This window comes from Liolophura sinensis, chromosome 6, assembly GCF_032854445.1.
Source record: "Liolophura sinensis isolate JHLJ2023 chromosome 6, CUHK_Ljap_v2, whole genome shotgun sequence".
Taxonomy (NCBI): domain Eukaryota; kingdom Metazoa; phylum Mollusca; class Polyplacophora; order Chitonida; family Chitonidae; genus Liolophura; species Liolophura sinensis.
Genome location: NC_088300.1, coordinates 63,938,914 through 63,955,632, shown reverse-complemented (window position 1 = coordinate 63,955,632; position 16,719 = coordinate 63,938,914). Strand labels below are relative to the sequence as shown.

Sequence of the window (16,719 nt, the reverse complement as noted above, 5' to 3'; positions counted from 1 at the left end):
ATATAGCATGTATACGGTTGTAGATATTTTATTTAAACATGAGCAGATTTGTTGTATGGGGCAAGTTATTTTAAACCCATTAGTATAGACCTGCGATACTTCCTTCTGGAAGTGACTCCTTCTTGACTTCAGTTTACTGAAATCTCATCCCAAAATGGACCCGAAATCAAGGTCAGGTATGAACGGTTTTCCGTGTAATGGTCGAAACTTATGAATTTCATTTTAATATATTTTTAGAGGTGTTCTAAGAAAGTATATACAGAAGTTGAACATGAATGCTGCAAGCCAAGCACATATACACTGAGTATAATGAAATAAAAGACACAAAATGTTGTTTTCTCTGATGTTGACAACAAATATACATGTACTGTTCATTGTCTGACTGACTTACATTGATAACATATATGAGAATAAATTCCCATTGTCCAACCTTGACTGACATATACATAAATACTCTCCAATGTCCAACCTTGACTGACATATACATAAATACTCTCCATTGTCCAACCTTGACTGACATATACATAAATACTCTCCAATGTCCAACCTTGACTGACATAAACATAAATACTCTCCAATGTCCAACCTTGACTGACATATACATAAATACTCTCCAATGTCCAACCTTGACTGACATACACATAAATACTCTCCAATGTCCAACCTTGACTGACATTGACAACATGGATACCCTCTATTGTCCAACCTTAACTAATACTACTTGACGACATACACTTTCCATTGTCCTGGTTTGACTAATGTTTGGAGCATAATTTTATACACTTTCCATTGTCCATATGGCTTTGGCTAAAGTTGAGAACATACATGTACATATGGATATAATTAATTCTACAAACTTAAATTGAATAACACTACTTGACATTATTTTACACTTCCCCTTGTCCAGCTTTGACAAATATTATTGCATATCCTATCCATTGTTCATATTGCCTTGGCTAACATTGAGAACATATAAATATTCTCCATTGTCCAACCACTACTGACATAGCATGGAAACATAAAGTTTCGGTCGTCCAGCTTCGACTACTATTTGGAACATATATATACTCTCTGTATATTGTCCAACCTTCACTGACAATCAGAACCAGATTAACTTAAATAATCGGACAATAAAATTAACATCCCTTAAGTAATATTCCTTAATCTGACAAACTTAAAAATGTACACCAAAAATGGTTATAAAACGTCACTACAGAGGCAGTGTGGACGTCCATTCCTTATATATACTATTAGAATCTTCTTTACATGCTGAAACACCTTATTATGGAAGCCGGAGAAGGCCATCATCGTACCGTCATTCCATCACTCGGGGATAGCACAAAGCGATAGCACGATTGCCCGATGGCCCGAAGCGATGGTACTATACTGACATCTTATCCGGCTCCCATACTTATTAGTAGGGGGCCTCCGTGGCTTAGTTGGTTAGCGCACTAGCGCACTAGCGCTGTGAGTTCAAGTCCAACTCATGCTGGCTTCCTCTCCGGCCGTACGTGAGAAGGTCTGTCGGTCAATTGCGGATGGTTGTGGGTTTCTTCCGGGCTCTGCCCGCTTTCCTCCCACCATAATGCTGACAGCTGTCATGTAAGTGAAATATTCTTGAACACCAATCAAATAAATAAATAAATACTTATTAGTACTTTGTTTACGAAATGTTGTGAACAACTAATAGACCGTCTTTTCTGAAACAAATATAAATGGCGTTGATAACAGATACTGGTTATTTTAATTTAAAAACTATATTTGTTGGGGGGGGGGGGGGGGAATAAGAATATTTTTTTCTACAGGTAGCAGATGCCTGTAATAAAAGGCTGATCTGGGAGGCACACAATATAATGTTTGGCCCTAACGCGTATACTGGCGTACTGCGTGCTGGCCATTCCATTTCTATAGCAGCAAATCTGATTCGTATCGCCCCACGTGTACGCCTAAGTGTGTGTACCATTCTCACGATCGTCAACTTCGCCTCATGCCACAAACTTCCTGTCGTAATATTAAGATATTTAGTTGCTTTTGGGGGGTAAATTACCTGCGGTTACCTTGTTTAAGTGGTCATCTGGAACACGTGAGCGGTCAACGTTGAGGTGTGCGCGTGTGTAATTGTTTACTAGAAAATTATAGAATCATAAGCTATAATCAGCCTTTGACAGCCGCCCAACGGTAGCCTACACAGGCTTGGCTAAGTAGATGAACGGAGAAAAGAGCATCGCGTCAGTATATGACAACGCTCGAGGGGAGTGGAGGTAAGGACAGCATATCGACCCTATGCGGTTGAGACAAGATAGTTACCTTGTTGTCACCTGTCTACAGGGACATCACCTGACCATCCACTGGAATTAAAGACTCCTCACAAGGCATTCAAGTGTCAGCTCCTCATCTTTCACTATTGTCTGCTATTGTTACCATTTCGACATTGAACTGATCGTGTTTAGTGTCTCTGTTCTCGCGTATATTCCTTTCAATTGCCTTATAATTATGTGATGAGCTTTCAGCGGGTGTTCAAATCCAAGTCGCCTACTTCTGACCAGTTTGTTTCGATCACTGTTCCTGAGAAATCCAACGTACGTTGTAAGAATTAGGCTATATCACAGATTTCAAATACTCTTTAAACGCAATTGTAAAAAAAAAACGATGTGTACCACAGCCACGCATTAATTGTAAAAAAAAAAAACAATGCACAGGAGTATTAATGTGTATCTTGCGTGTATACACTGTGTAGTTTAAAAAAAAAATAATCTGTTAAATTTAACAGAAAGTCTGTTATCTGATGATGCCAGAATGTATTCTGTTTTTGTAGCAGATTGCTCGGTTAAATATAACCCACATATTCTATAAATAAAAAGTCGATTTTCAATCAGTACCAAAGGCCGAAAAATGAAGAAGTTTTACTTTAATTAACAATTATAAATTCATGAATATACGGTTAAATGTGTTAGCGTATATAGTATTCAAATAATCTTAGGTAAGTATCCCCATTAATATTCCTAGCGACTTAAGATAAAACTAGGTATATCGCGAAGGGGTCAAATAAATGGATCAAACTAAACAAACACTGTCTCCCAACATGCACGCGGTGTGCCGTTATATAATCCGCCGTGTTTGTACGTCTAGCGCAGCGGGCTAATTACGTGTATAAGCCAATTATCACAAAGCAGCCTGCGTGCGCAATAGCGCTTATTGCTACCGATTAGAGGAAGACTATATGGCTTGTGATGAGCCCAAATCAAAGACAAACCGCGATGTCTTCAAAGACTTTAGCCTAAGTGATTAATTCGTTGCAAAAACACATCCTCGCTACCGCCTCACCATAGTGTTTGTTTAGTTTTCTTCTGTTGTTGGTACAATTAAACCAATTCTCTACGGAGGAAGGTGAATGGCCATGTTAAGATAGCCGGTACACTTCAATACCCTACTCAAAGATGCTGAGAATTCATGACTGAGTGATTAGCTATACGGTCTAATACTACAATGAAAGTATTTCAGAACATGCTATATTGTAAAACAAGGAAACAGTAAATGCAGGCTTTGGGCGTGTAAGAATGACAACTTTCAAAATCAGAACAATTAACAAGGAAACAAGACGACTAATTACAGCCGGCTTAAACAAAAACGAAACAAACTAAAATCAGTTAAAATTGGAAAACAACAAGAAAAATAGTTTGAACACAATATCTTAATATGTTTTATATATCTGATAAATGTATGTATTTAATTTCTGAGATCACAGCCTTTGCGTAAAGTCATAACCAATGTACTGCTTCGTATATAGATGTACTCCGCTTGCCCCCTGGCTCACCAAATGCTTGGAAGTTGATTCATTACATAATTACCTGTATACGGCTCCATTTATACGCAATACACCTGTACATATCTTTTCAGTGCTTAAAAATAACATAACTTATCACGTATTATATTTAACTTGCACCATTGTTAGTATCTGGCATGCACCATCATATAGGCAACTTTATATGAACAAATATGACACGGAAAAATCAACAGTTATTTATAGCCTGAGCTGACTAAGAAGAAATATCATTCTGAGAACGTCTCTTCAGGTTACCTTATAGGCCTAATCGTGTAAAAATAATTAACCACAATTCTTAGTGATATGTGTGTATGTATTATTGTTTCGTATTTAATTTCTTGATGCGTGGAAAGATCAAATTTTTTCTCAACAGCTTCAGTAGTTACAGTACATACACACCAATGTATAAACTTAATCGAGTTGTCCTTTGCGCCTGAAGTACAGGTGATCTTGGTTGTCGTATGGTGCGACACTGGTGTGTAGTCTTAATCTAGTTATGGTATACGGCTGTAGTCGGTGATCTTGGTCGTCTTGTAGTGTGAGATTAGTGTATGAGTTTGACCCTCACCTCTGCATCACTCATGCAGGGAGTTGAAGACCAATTTTTCTGTCACTTACCAGTCATACAGTGGCGATCGGAAACGCACGGAGGACGGGCAAGTTTTGTCAGCTTATTATTTCCCAATCGGACGACAAAGGCTGACCACTTCCTACGAACGGCCAGCGTGTAATTTAGTTAGGGGGCTTGGAAAGGGGTAGTGCACATTGGTGTGGGAATAAAGAGCGTTGCTAAGGGAAGAGCGCGAAAGGAGCGCGTGACACGCGCCACATCGGCTGTTTCCCTGGCCGTCGTACTCCGTGTAACCTGGTATTAAGGCAGACATCTTCTCCCGCATTTAAATCTCCCAGTACCGTATATCACTTCGCAATCACCGAGTATATAATCAGAGGCCGTGTAAATCAGGTAATTAGCATCCTCGTAAATCCCAACTTATTACCAATAACGGACATGGGGATTGTAATTCTCACCACACAAATCTCCTCGTTGTTTCAGGCACACGAGATACTTCTTGGTTGCATGCAGGTGTTAATTGTGTTCGCCACTTTTTTGAGCAATATCCTGTTTCCTGTATGTCTGCAAAATGCATGATCTGCTTATACGTCTACAACTGCGTGAGGACAGGATCCCGGATTTTGTCTTGCCTTCCCCCAAAATTTGATGTATATATATATATATATATATATATATATATATATATATATATATATATATATATATTCGTAAAGCTGACAAAACGACTGATTTCGAAAATACTTGCTGATTTTATCTAACTTTCGTATTAGTAAAAATGAAGAGAAAATTGTTTTTAAAATGCCTTTTTTTCGCCGATTTGTGGAAACATATTTAAAATGGTCCAAGTGCATCTTACTATTTATACAAAAAATGGTCCCTCAGATTCATTGATCCTTACAAATTTCAAAAATTTTCCATACAGTAGAAGGCAAAGCTCTGGTCATTCAGCGTCGAGAAGACAGAGACGAACCCACGATAACTATTGTTGTATCCCCTCAGAATTCTGTTACGCAAAATCAAATGGTAAGTGTGTAGATTTATTTAAATTGCTAAGACTCAGCTTGAGCACGGACGGGGATGATAATAATACCCACAAACGCCTGTAAATAGCGCACTGCTCAACAGTTCGGTACGTTCGCCACCACGTGCAGTTGTTTACATAAGGCGCAAGTAGTAATCTCAGATGACGTAATTCACAAGCCTCGCTTTCGACCGCCCTGTTGTAAGAAGCATGGCGCTCAGGTATACTAGAGATGTAATCTCAAAGGAGGCAGTAGGTACATTTCTATTTTAGAACGATCTTTATTGGCTATATGAATAAAATGGCTAGCTATTAGACCTCTATTATCGCATATAAGAAGTTGGGGGAAAATCTTTATTTGGTCTCATTAAGTCATGCACGAAAATCATTGAAATTGGATGTTATACTTAAATATTCGATGAGAAAATTCTTGTGTAACTGTTTTAAAAAAATATGTTTTTCTTTAACACCATATAAATTTAAATTATATATCCATATACATATGTAGGCTTCTAAATAGCCTACATATATGCATGCATTCTGACAATATGAACTACTTTGTTTCTAATTCAGTCTTTTAATCGGATAATACAGCGCAGATGCTTTTGGTGCTAGGTATGAGAATAAACAACACCAATGCTTGTGCAGGAAAAAAATAAATTAAAGTGAAAAACATATTAAAAGAATTGAGAAAGTATTTGAATGTGTATTGAGGTGAAGCATGCGGATCCGAGTGATGCATAATGTAAAGAGCGTTGTATATATGTGGAGTCCACATTTGGGTTTATGAGAAATCTCATTATTTTTAAAATTCGTTGAATGTATTCATCGATGGCACTTTCCCGCAAAAGGAATAAGTGGCCAAAAATTAACATGTTTTAAAAGGAAACACACATACCGTTAATGGTGTTTGCCTCCGGAATAGACAAGATCGTGCATACCAATAACTGCATAGTTACATATCCATCAAAGTATTAACGCCATGTGATGATAAATATAGTATACCATGGTCCCAAAATGGCAACACGTGGGGTGTATATGATCCCAAAATATACTGAAATAATTTCATAAATAAAAACTTTAATGAAAACTCCTCTGAGAAGTGTGTGAAACACTATAGTAGGCCATTTTGGGTCTTTCATATAACCGTATATATACGTATACGCACACTTACCACCTATAAATACATTAAATTAATAAATATTAATCATTAGAAGAATGCATATTATAGTTAACATGTAATTGATGTTTTACTTTGTTTTAGGGCCTGTATGTGGTCAAATTTTAAAAAGCTGTAGGCCTTTACTCCAAGAAAACAAGAACAAACGAGCAACTTATTCACCATCGAATTTTATTCTATAAGAATTTATTAAAGCTTTAAACATATTTTCATTACATTATTTGTTCGATTGGTGGTTTTACGCTGTTTTACAGAATTCATTTATACGTGCCGTCTGTCGATCGGCGTGTAAGGAATTAATGTGGAAACGGAAGTAACTACTCACGATAGATAAGGTGACTTTCCTTATTCAGGAATATCTGCCAGTCGGACCACGCTGAAAAAAGTGTTTTGTTTTTAATTTTACACATTTTACTTGATTTGTGTTTTACGCGGTATACATACTCAAATATGTTAAGACTTTGATAATGGCTATATGGCCTTGATACAAATTAAAGTCAGGATTTGCAATAGACGAAGCTTTCTCTTTGGTAATAACCAAGGCATTTCCAGTACCATTCTTACAATGTTTCATGGTTAGCATGATAAGTCTGAAAGTCTTATACGGATTGTTCAGAGCGGTTTAACATTTCAAAAAAGGTTTATTTAATATTTGTTTTTTTTTTATTTGTTATTTAGTCAAGGCTACGTGAAAAAAATATCCAAAATACATACACAGATGAGTTGAGGTTTATAACAAGGCCAAAACAATACAAAACACACCCTTGAGATTTATAATTGAAATAATTAGATTCGTTAAGTGTCTGCTTGTTGCAAACTGTGATCACATGCTGACAAGCGTGTTTGTTATTTGCGTGGGCTACACTGTTAATTACGGACCTGTTTCTATGTATAATTCTGAGAAGAGCCCCTTGTCACTCAGGCAGTTCATGCATACGCCCTTACCGCAGTAATGTACGTATGTATACAGCGTATGTGTGTGTGGCGGGAGGACGTCAACAACAAACTCGATCAGGCCCATCATTCTTCGACGAGATAATTATTAAAGCTTACAAATGATATTTCTTTGTTGATAAATGTTTTCGCCGGTAAATTGGGAAAGGCTTTTAATCTGTTCACGGGGATGCGGGTATATGGGATGGTCGGGGTTGGGCTGGGCATGTACAGAGAGAAGGGGAGACCGTGTAGAGTCGGGTACAGAGTCAGCGAGGGGCGACGAGGCTGTCAATTCACCACCAACATCCCCTTCAAGCGGCCGGCGATTGCGCAGCTAAGATCAAATGCATAACGGCAAAGGAAAGAAAGAAGGGAATTAAATTGGAGAGAGGAAAACAGTGAAGAAAACAAGAATTTAGAAGTCAGGTGAAGAGGTAGAATAGGCCTGACACGTTTATACTGGTGGCCCTGGGCGCAATGCGCGTGTCGGGGAGGGTCAACACACCGGCTCATCACCGCCACGCGACGACCGTAACGCCGTCACCCTCAGCCCTTCGGGAAGGGTCAGGAAAAAAGAAACCAAAAAGACTTAATTTGAGGCTCCCATGCTCTTAACATTATCTTCCAACACAAAGCTGAATAGTGCTGTTTCTCCCGAATGACCTGCCGCATCGTTCTGAGATGTGATTTCAGCGCTGTCCCTGCTCGCAAGCTATTGTCCATCACAATGAAGTGCATTTTGCCAGTGACCAGTCTTGCTGTATAAAGAGTTTGTTCTGATCTTAGGCGAGATAAAACAGCTATCAGACACTGCCCTATGTCATAAATTACGGATAAATAGCCGGCGTTTTTCTCGGATCCGTCAGTGATATACGTTGGTGTGGACGACAAGAGACACCGTTAGGGTTAGGGTGCAGCGTGGTTAGACTTATAACACTGTGTAGCGGTCTGAATGGGCTGACCAATCCGCCCTAACTGTCAACCACAATCCCCACCCCCTGCATTTCTCACTTGTCCCCCATTGTCGCACCCCTTACTATCTAACACTGTCCAAACACAATCAAAGGTAAAACGTAATATACTCCGGAAAATTTGTAGGAAAAAAAATGACTGCATGGGCTTTGTAGTTTTCAATTTGTTTGTCTTTTTGTTTCTTTTTTCGTAATTAAAACTGAAGTTATCATATTTTTTTGTTCGATAATGCTTCAAATAAACCCATTAAATTATGGTTACAACACACGGCTGTAAACGCCCCTATTTACTAAATTTCGTTATTTTTTCACCTACACAATGTATATACACGAAGCTGTACGCTAGATACGCGCCCGAAAAAAACCGAAAGCCTTAGAGAGCTTGCAGGCTTGGAGCATATATGGTGTGACAGAGAACATGTTTTGTTCTGAGAAATGCAATCGAATCATTACATGTGCCAACGTTACACAACCAAGTCAAAACAGCACACGCTGAGACAAAACACGTTTGTTTTATGCATGCAATACTTTATCACTCGATCTCAAACTTTTACAGGGCTGTTTGAAAGTTGCACTTGAAAAAATAAAATGTTAGATCTAACTACTGATTTGATGATTCGGTGTCACGTGACTGTCACATGTCAGTATAAAAAAAAATATTCACAACGTTTTCGGAGATCGAGCCTTATACATCACATATATGCGGCCGTTTTCGGTATGTTTAATGTACAGATGCAATTATTCCCACCGAAAAAAAATTAAAACTCATACAGATATAACACCTAACAACCATTCACTGAAACAGTCCGTCAGTCTGTATCAAACTAAAGCATGAGTCAAGTAATCCGCCATAAAGTCTCTGTATATACCAACCAAACAATACTGAATCATATTTGTGTCATGAGTTCATTTATATTTATTTTATTTGGGGTTTAACGCCGTCCTCTGAAGTAAAAGATTATACGGCTTATCGCCACGTTGTCAGTTTATCAGCCATATATCGTGGTGATCCGTATACTGCAAACAGTTTTACTTACATGGCATGTCTATGCGAGCAACTTTATATAGATGGAGGAAACCAGACAGGAAGCTATTTCCTTCGCCTAGTATAATGGTACCTTAAAGGCTTTCTGATTTACAGTTACAGCTTAAACAGCTGGGGCTAGATTTGAACCTGCGACATGATCCCCCAGGGCACAGGAAGCTGTGTTAGAACCCATTTATTCGCGCCGACCAGCAAGACCCTTGTATATATGTCTTCGATGTATATGCTATGCGAGATAACTAATTATACTGGAACCGATTCCAAAAACCCACTTCTGACTTAAATCAGAATTATTGACCTCGTCAGAATGCTTAATATTTGGTACTGGTAGTTGAAAATTTGACAGGTTGGTCTTAAGATAAATTTAAGGCGGTGCTCAAAATTTTAACCTGTAACCCCAAAATAAGGTACAAAATCTTATTTTAAATTCTGGCTTAAATCAGAAATGGCTTTGTGGAATCGGCCCCTGGTGTTTTTCAAACGAGAGAAACTCCAAATGTTGGTCCACATTTTGGCAGGCTCTTAATAATTGTATTCATTTTGGCGTATCTAAGAAGGTGTTCACTGAAATTGTTTGTGTAATACATTCTTTATGGTGGCTGTTCATAGTAGCGACGAATAAATATAAAATACCAAAGTGTTAAGTGTTCGGCGAATTTCTTTGTTGTTGTATTTTTTTTTGTTATTGTTTTTTTAAAATACTTGTTTAATTGTTTAAGTTTTAATTAGATAACAAAAATCTCAGTGTTATTTGTGCACTTTTAATACACAATATATACATATATAAACATATTATCTATATTTTGGTGCGTTATGTATCATTTAGCACAACAATAGCCTTTATAATAATAGTCATATTCACGAATCCCATCCTGTGATTAATGCTAATATCTTATGGATATTCACTGATCGAAAACGGATAAAGTTTTACAAGAGTGCATTGCCAGACATTTAATGGGTGCATTGGAACGTAATAATATCTTGGCTATAATTGTGTCAAAAGTTTAGTTTTCTCAGATTGGGAGTCCGACTTTGTCCGGTGTCCGATCTAACGTCAAGCAGGCAACCAAGCGAACTAAGACTAACTGATATGTCCGATGGTTTGACACCTGGATACCGCAGCATATTGTCCACATGGTGAATATAATCCATCAGCATTATCATATGGTAACAACTGACTGGAGACAAATGGCTTTGGCACCGTTGTCATTGGTGCGGTATAAGCAATCCTGCCTCAGACATTATTCGTGGCGTGCACGCGCATATGCCTGTTGAGATTTCCGGACTGTGAAAATCGAAGGAGACAAAGTTTGCATTGGTACGGTTTTTCACCGCTGTGGATTCGGAGATGCTTGGTAAGAGTGGAACTGTCCGAGAATGCCTTTTTGCACATCCGGCAGCGGTACGGCCTCTCCCCAGAGTGCGTTCTCATGTGAGTGGTCACTGACGAACTCTGAGAAAACCGACGGTCACAGATCGGACAGCGGAACGGTTTCTCACCACTGTGTGTTCTAATGTGAGCCGTTAGATTGGCAGCCTGTGAGAATGACTTGTTACATGTGCTACACTTGTACGGTTTTTCTCCCGAATGCGTTCTCATGTGAGTTTTTAATGTGCTAGGTCGAGCGTACGTTTTGCCGCAAATTTGGCATAAGTTTACTTTTCCATTTTCCGACAAAGGCGATGCAGGTGGTTGACGGCATGGGAATATTTTTGTCCGCTTGAAACCCGAAAGTCCGGAGAAGCGGGTACTATCTTTGAATCCTTCCCCACAACTCTTGTAGAAGACATTCCTACCCTCGGGGATATTGCGGAATTCCGAGGAGAAGGAATAGGACGGTCCGTAACCGTGGTACGGGTGGTTCTGTGACCCGTACCCGTTGTACTGGTGCTGCAGGGGGCTGGCCGGACCGCTGTGGTGGGGGTAAGGCGCCGGCGTGCCTTGCGCTGTCCACTGGTTAGGCATTGGGTACTGGTTTGGGGGCATACCAACGTTCATACTCATGGACACATTCACACTCATGGAGGGGAACATGGATCCTTGTGTGTTCTGGTTCGCAGGACTCTGACTGGGGTCCGTGTACTGGAGTTGATGGGAAGGTATCTGGTGATGGTGATGGTAATGACCGCTTCCCGAAGTGTACGAATTCTGCACCATCTGAGCCTGATGGTGCCCCATGGCGTAAGCGAAGGACGGCGGTCCCTGCGGGCCCATGGCTGGATTCGAACCCGGCGGACTGAAATGAGGAGCAGGCATTGGAGGTGACAAAGGAGAGAGAGGGCCGCTAAACTGAGGGTGCACTACAGCATGCTTCAGCGACAACAAGGCATCGGCTATATCATAGGATTTTTCCTTGAACACGGTGTATTCTCTGTAACGAAAAACGATAGTACTATTGAGGCCTAGTGAACCATGAAATTGGTTGTTTTCTTTACACATCGTTTAGGTAGGCGCAGAGAAAAATCGCCAGAGTGCTACTTTCTTTATAGTTTGGTTGACAGAAGAAGAGAAATTCACAAAGACAGAAAAATTTCCAACCCTAAAGCAGGTATTTGAATGTAATAAACTCATCAAAATGAGCTAATGAGAGGTTCTTTCTGGTATTACGATACCGATTAAAAATTATTGTCTGTGTTACTGTACAAATTAATTTCTTTACTGAAATTCAAGTTTTAAAACGTAATTTAACATGAAACTCCGAATTTTGTACTACCAGTTTTATCAACTTCTGAAAAACGCTTAAATGGCAAACATGAATGAATTAGTATGGCTTAACGTCACATCGGCAATATTTCATGGCAAACTTGATAATTACAAAGGAGCCCACTGCACTGAGTGAAATAATTTAATATAATACCAATATAACTAGTCTTGAGTTTTTGTTGAATCACGCAACACATTGTTAAAAAACATCTTAATGTCCATGAAAACCCCCACATTTTAAGATTTATAAATGTATAACTGATTTAATAAGAAGCACCAACTCGAATGTCCTTGTGTGCATTTCTCAACAGTGAGAAGGCATGCTATATTCTCACCAAACTAGATTCCCTGTATTCATTTGTTAACCGTATAAATTCCATCCTTACCATATTTTAATAATAAGAACTGTTGCCGTCTTGTGACACAGTGATGAAAGCAAACAGGCATAACGAAAACTTTGGCAATGTTGCAATTAAAACAGTGCATATATACATGTACCGCAGGTAAATCGGATCAGGTCTTGAGCAAAATTTTCTTACGTGCGTGTCAGTTGCATGATTGCACTTAAAAATAATTTTTGACTTTATACCTTAACATGACAGTTAAAGAAGACTTGAAGTGTTTACTTACTTGTATGCTGGTCCGCAGGGGGAGAAGGAAAAGATGTTTGAGAGCGGCTCTAAGTCAATGGGAGACATGGAATAATTGTTCATGGTAACCTCGATAGGGGAGCGCGAGACATCGGACTGCAGGCTCTTCGTCGGGCTCCCCCGCCACATCTCAGCGTAGCTCGGGTTGTTTGGTATATATGTATTTTCCATCATCCTTTTTTGTTTAAATCTAATAAAAAATCCAAAGTGATAAATCAGAGGTAGTCTGGCTTCCCGTGGCTATATCTAAAAACCTCGGCAAGGTTTCCGAAAGCCTGGTTGTAGATAAAAGGATTTTGGAGGTAGCGTGTAAGTTACAAGTTTTCCTTCGTATTGATGTCACGGATTGCCCATCAAAATTGTCACCTGATTAAAACTCAAAGGTATCCAACTCGTTACACACACAGCCGACCAGATCAAATTGTCCAAATCGAATTTACCTGATGAAATAGATAAGCTGGCTGTAAAACCTACAAACTGCGAATAGGCCGGCATCTTGCTTCTATATATGGTTCTCATATTGGGGCCTAGTCCACGAGATGGAATGGGAAATAAACTAGGGCATTATCGCTGGTGTGTTAAATCCTTGTTGGGATTTCTTACCTTTATAAGACCCCCTGACTGACAAACTTGAAATACCCGACCATCTAAGACTTCTCTGACAGTGATACAGTCCGGGATTCCTCACAGCAATGCAGCCAACAGTCTTCAGTCAAGGACCGATTTTTGGGACTCAACAACCTTTAAAGAACAATCGTGTGCGCGTCTTTATAATTTTTTCTTGAAGATAAAATATGGAAGATGTAGAAGAGTTTTATCTTGCTGTACGGCTTCAGCGCTCGGCCGAGCTACCGGCGGCCAGTGGAGAATCAACCTATACGCTCCCCGCACAGAATCCAGCTAGCCATTGGTCGATGACAGGGCATGTTTCTGCCTGATTGGCCAATGGGGCGGGCGCGTGCCGAACACTCTGTATATCATTATCGTATGGTCTGACCAATTGTCCTACAATCACGGCTTTCTCCGAGGTGTTTGTGTGTTTGTGTGTGTGTGTGTGGATGGGGGGGGGGGGTGCTATGCTCACACTAAAATGTTGCCAATAACACAGATGACCTGTGTGTGTGTGTGTGTATATATATATATATATATATATATATATATATATAAGCGATTCCTGAAATAAATAAAAAAATTTTAGTACATAAAAATTTTTTAGTACATAACAACCAAACGATCCTACTTGTCCCAGTTATCCCAGTTTATTTTTGGAATTATCACATGTATCACGACATCCGTGTAAATCAAATAAATTCCCAATAAATACGAATGGAAAATAGCTTTAACATGATATGCATATTATCCTCACATTTAATCCAGAATGCTACTCGTATATAGGTATATATTACTCAAATAAATGTTTAAATTCTCCCTTTTTATCCGTGCTTAATTCTTTTTGTAAAATGATTAGATGTTGCTTAACATTTGCCATATCTTTCACCACATCGTGAAAAATGGCAATTTTCGTCAGATGTATTGATTTGTTTAAAAAAATTGGTATAATAATATCTGTAGAAGATTTAACTCTCATCAGTTCGATTCCTGTCGATAAATGACCAGAAATCATTAAAGATCTATATGAAGTATCTTTTCATGAAATTGTCTCTTCAACATGAACATACACAGGGTTTCAAATGTTGTAGATACATCATTCGCCAAAACCTATCTATGGCTTCAAGGATAACACTTCTCATAGCACATTTGTCTGCTAAGCTCACCCAGCCCTTACGCCATTACATTCCACTAATATGAAAGATTCTTACCTCATAAACAAATATGGAGAGTCATTTTTAAAGATTCAACGCATTTTTTAGATGAGTTCTCCGTCGCCTATAGTGGTTACAGTGCTACAGTGCAGCATAATAACCCAGTAGTCTCTTAACAATGTGGTCGCTAGGAGTGAAATATTCCTGACTACGGCGTAAAACACCATTCAAATAGATAAACAAATAAATTGTTGATGGGTTAGATGTACTGCAGCTCCTGACAGAAATCTTTAGACTGATATATGTTATTTAGACTAAGTTACAGTATTATCTTTATTAGGAATTACGCTTTTTAAATTTCCAGAAAGTTTGATCCTCATTACCGATAATACTGTTACGGCTGATGAAGAAGTCGTGTTGGTGACACAGAAGTCTTGTTGGTGATTCAGAAGTCTGTTTGCTTCGTGGTTTTAATGCATAAGTAAAGCTGGTCATATAAAAGTCTTGCTGATGAAACGAAAATCTTGTTGGCGTTGTGTATAGAAATCGTGTTGGTGCTATTGTTTATATATGTGGATGCCAGGTGCATGACCTTGAAGGAAACTCTGTGTAATTAAATAATTAATTGTCCGGTTATGGCGAGTTTCATCATGGCAATTAATTAGAAGCCCATGGCGGACACCAATTGCAATTTTGTTCTGGAACGAAAACTTCATCATGGAATTGTTGACTGGTTTGGGAGGACATCTTCCCCATGTTAAAGATGGTTCTGACTGAAATCACTCCAATCCGCGTTGGTAGATGTTGGGATACACTATTTTACTGTTAGTTTTATTTTACTGTTAGTTTTATTTTACTGTTAGTTTACTGGGCAATAAAAATGTGCTGTATTCCTTTTCTTGGGTACATAATGGCTTTTCCTGATAATAACAAGAATATTAACATCCATTTTGCCCTTCGCTGTCGAATGACAGTGTAACTGTATTGACTCCAGACATTCGATCTTAAAATGATCCTGTATAAGGTATCATTTATCATATAACTTAAGAATCTTTGTTCTTTATTATTTTATAGAAGAAGAAGAAAACGTAATTGACCCTTGTTTTCCCTGTAACCGGGGAAAGCAGGCGGCAACAAGATACTTTTACTGGTGCCACTGTTTTATAGGCGCGCGTGAGAACTGCCTGGGGTATAATCGTCAGCGTCGTACTTCCCTACACAAATTACCTCCCTGTTTCCATTCTGTCACAGTAGGTGGCTGCTCACTCAAGTTCTTGTCAAGCCTTTTTCTTTTTTAATCGGATAGAAAATTCAGTAATTAGTGCCTTTGTATTGCCGCCAAGTCGCCGAAAGAACGGGAGAAGGAAATGTTTTAATAGGGTCGATATATTAATTTTGCTCAATTTGTAAGCCCGTGTGTTCAAACGGGAGCTGATCGCAGATTAACAAATTCCTCTCTTAAGCTTACTCCGGTTTCACCTGCATCGCGTAATATGAAGATGGACGGGCTTGCAGCGCGCAGCCAAAGCCATCTCGCAGCCCAAGGATGGAGTTTCTGGCGTTATGAGTGCCCCTCAATCAATGAGGCTAACGGCTATATTTGACGCAAGATACGGCTGCATCGGTCTTGTCAAGACGAACCTCCCTCTCCGTAGTATAATACAGCATAACAGCGTTACAAGAAGAGGGAAATCGTGGTGATTAAGACTTGGTTTGTTAGCGGGCGTTCGGACAGCTCGTGGGTCTATTCTGTTTTCACTATTTTCCTATCAACCGGTCGCCATTGTAAACACAAAGTCGCGTGTGGCAACATTGTGCAGGCTAACCCAGGCTCTTCTAATTAAAAGCCGTAGCAATATGGTTATGGCATCAACCACAAGTCTAGCTAATAGAGACCCCTTCAAAAACCCGCTTAAAGCGCACCTCCCTTCAACCAGTCACACTCACGCTACCCTTTTCTGTTATCTACGTATAATTGATCGAGCCGACTATAAATAATTACGATCCTTTTTATGAAAACATAAACTCTTGAGGACACAAATTTCGGTGCAT

The 16,719-nt window shown here is 39.2% G+C and overlaps 1 protein-coding gene across 1 annotated transcript; it reads right to left on the bottom strand.

The window, feature by feature from the left end:
• Positions 1-10,784: 10,784 nt before the first annotated feature.
• On the bottom strand, positions 10,785-13,078 carry LOC135467426 (protein glass-like). Its single transcript, XM_064745200.1, has 2 exons — positions 12,885-13,078; positions 10,785-11,922 (listed from the first exon to the last, which is right to left on the bottom strand). The coding sequence occupies exons 1-2, from the start codon at positions 13,076-13,078 to the stop codon at positions 10,785-10,787; spliced, it is 1,332 nt and encodes a 443-aa protein (XP_064601270.1).
• Between the last annotated feature and the right edge of the window lie 3,641 nt (positions 13,079-16,719).

Coding starts and splice junctions, on each gene's coding strand:
- LOC135467426 (XM_064745200.1), bottom strand. CDS start 13,078: ATGATGGAAAATACATATATACCAAACAACCCGAGCTACGCTGAGATG. Junction 11,923..12,884: donor CCCTGCGGACCAGCATACAA/GTAAGTAAACAC, acceptor TTTTCGTTACAG/AGAATACACCGTGTTCAAGG.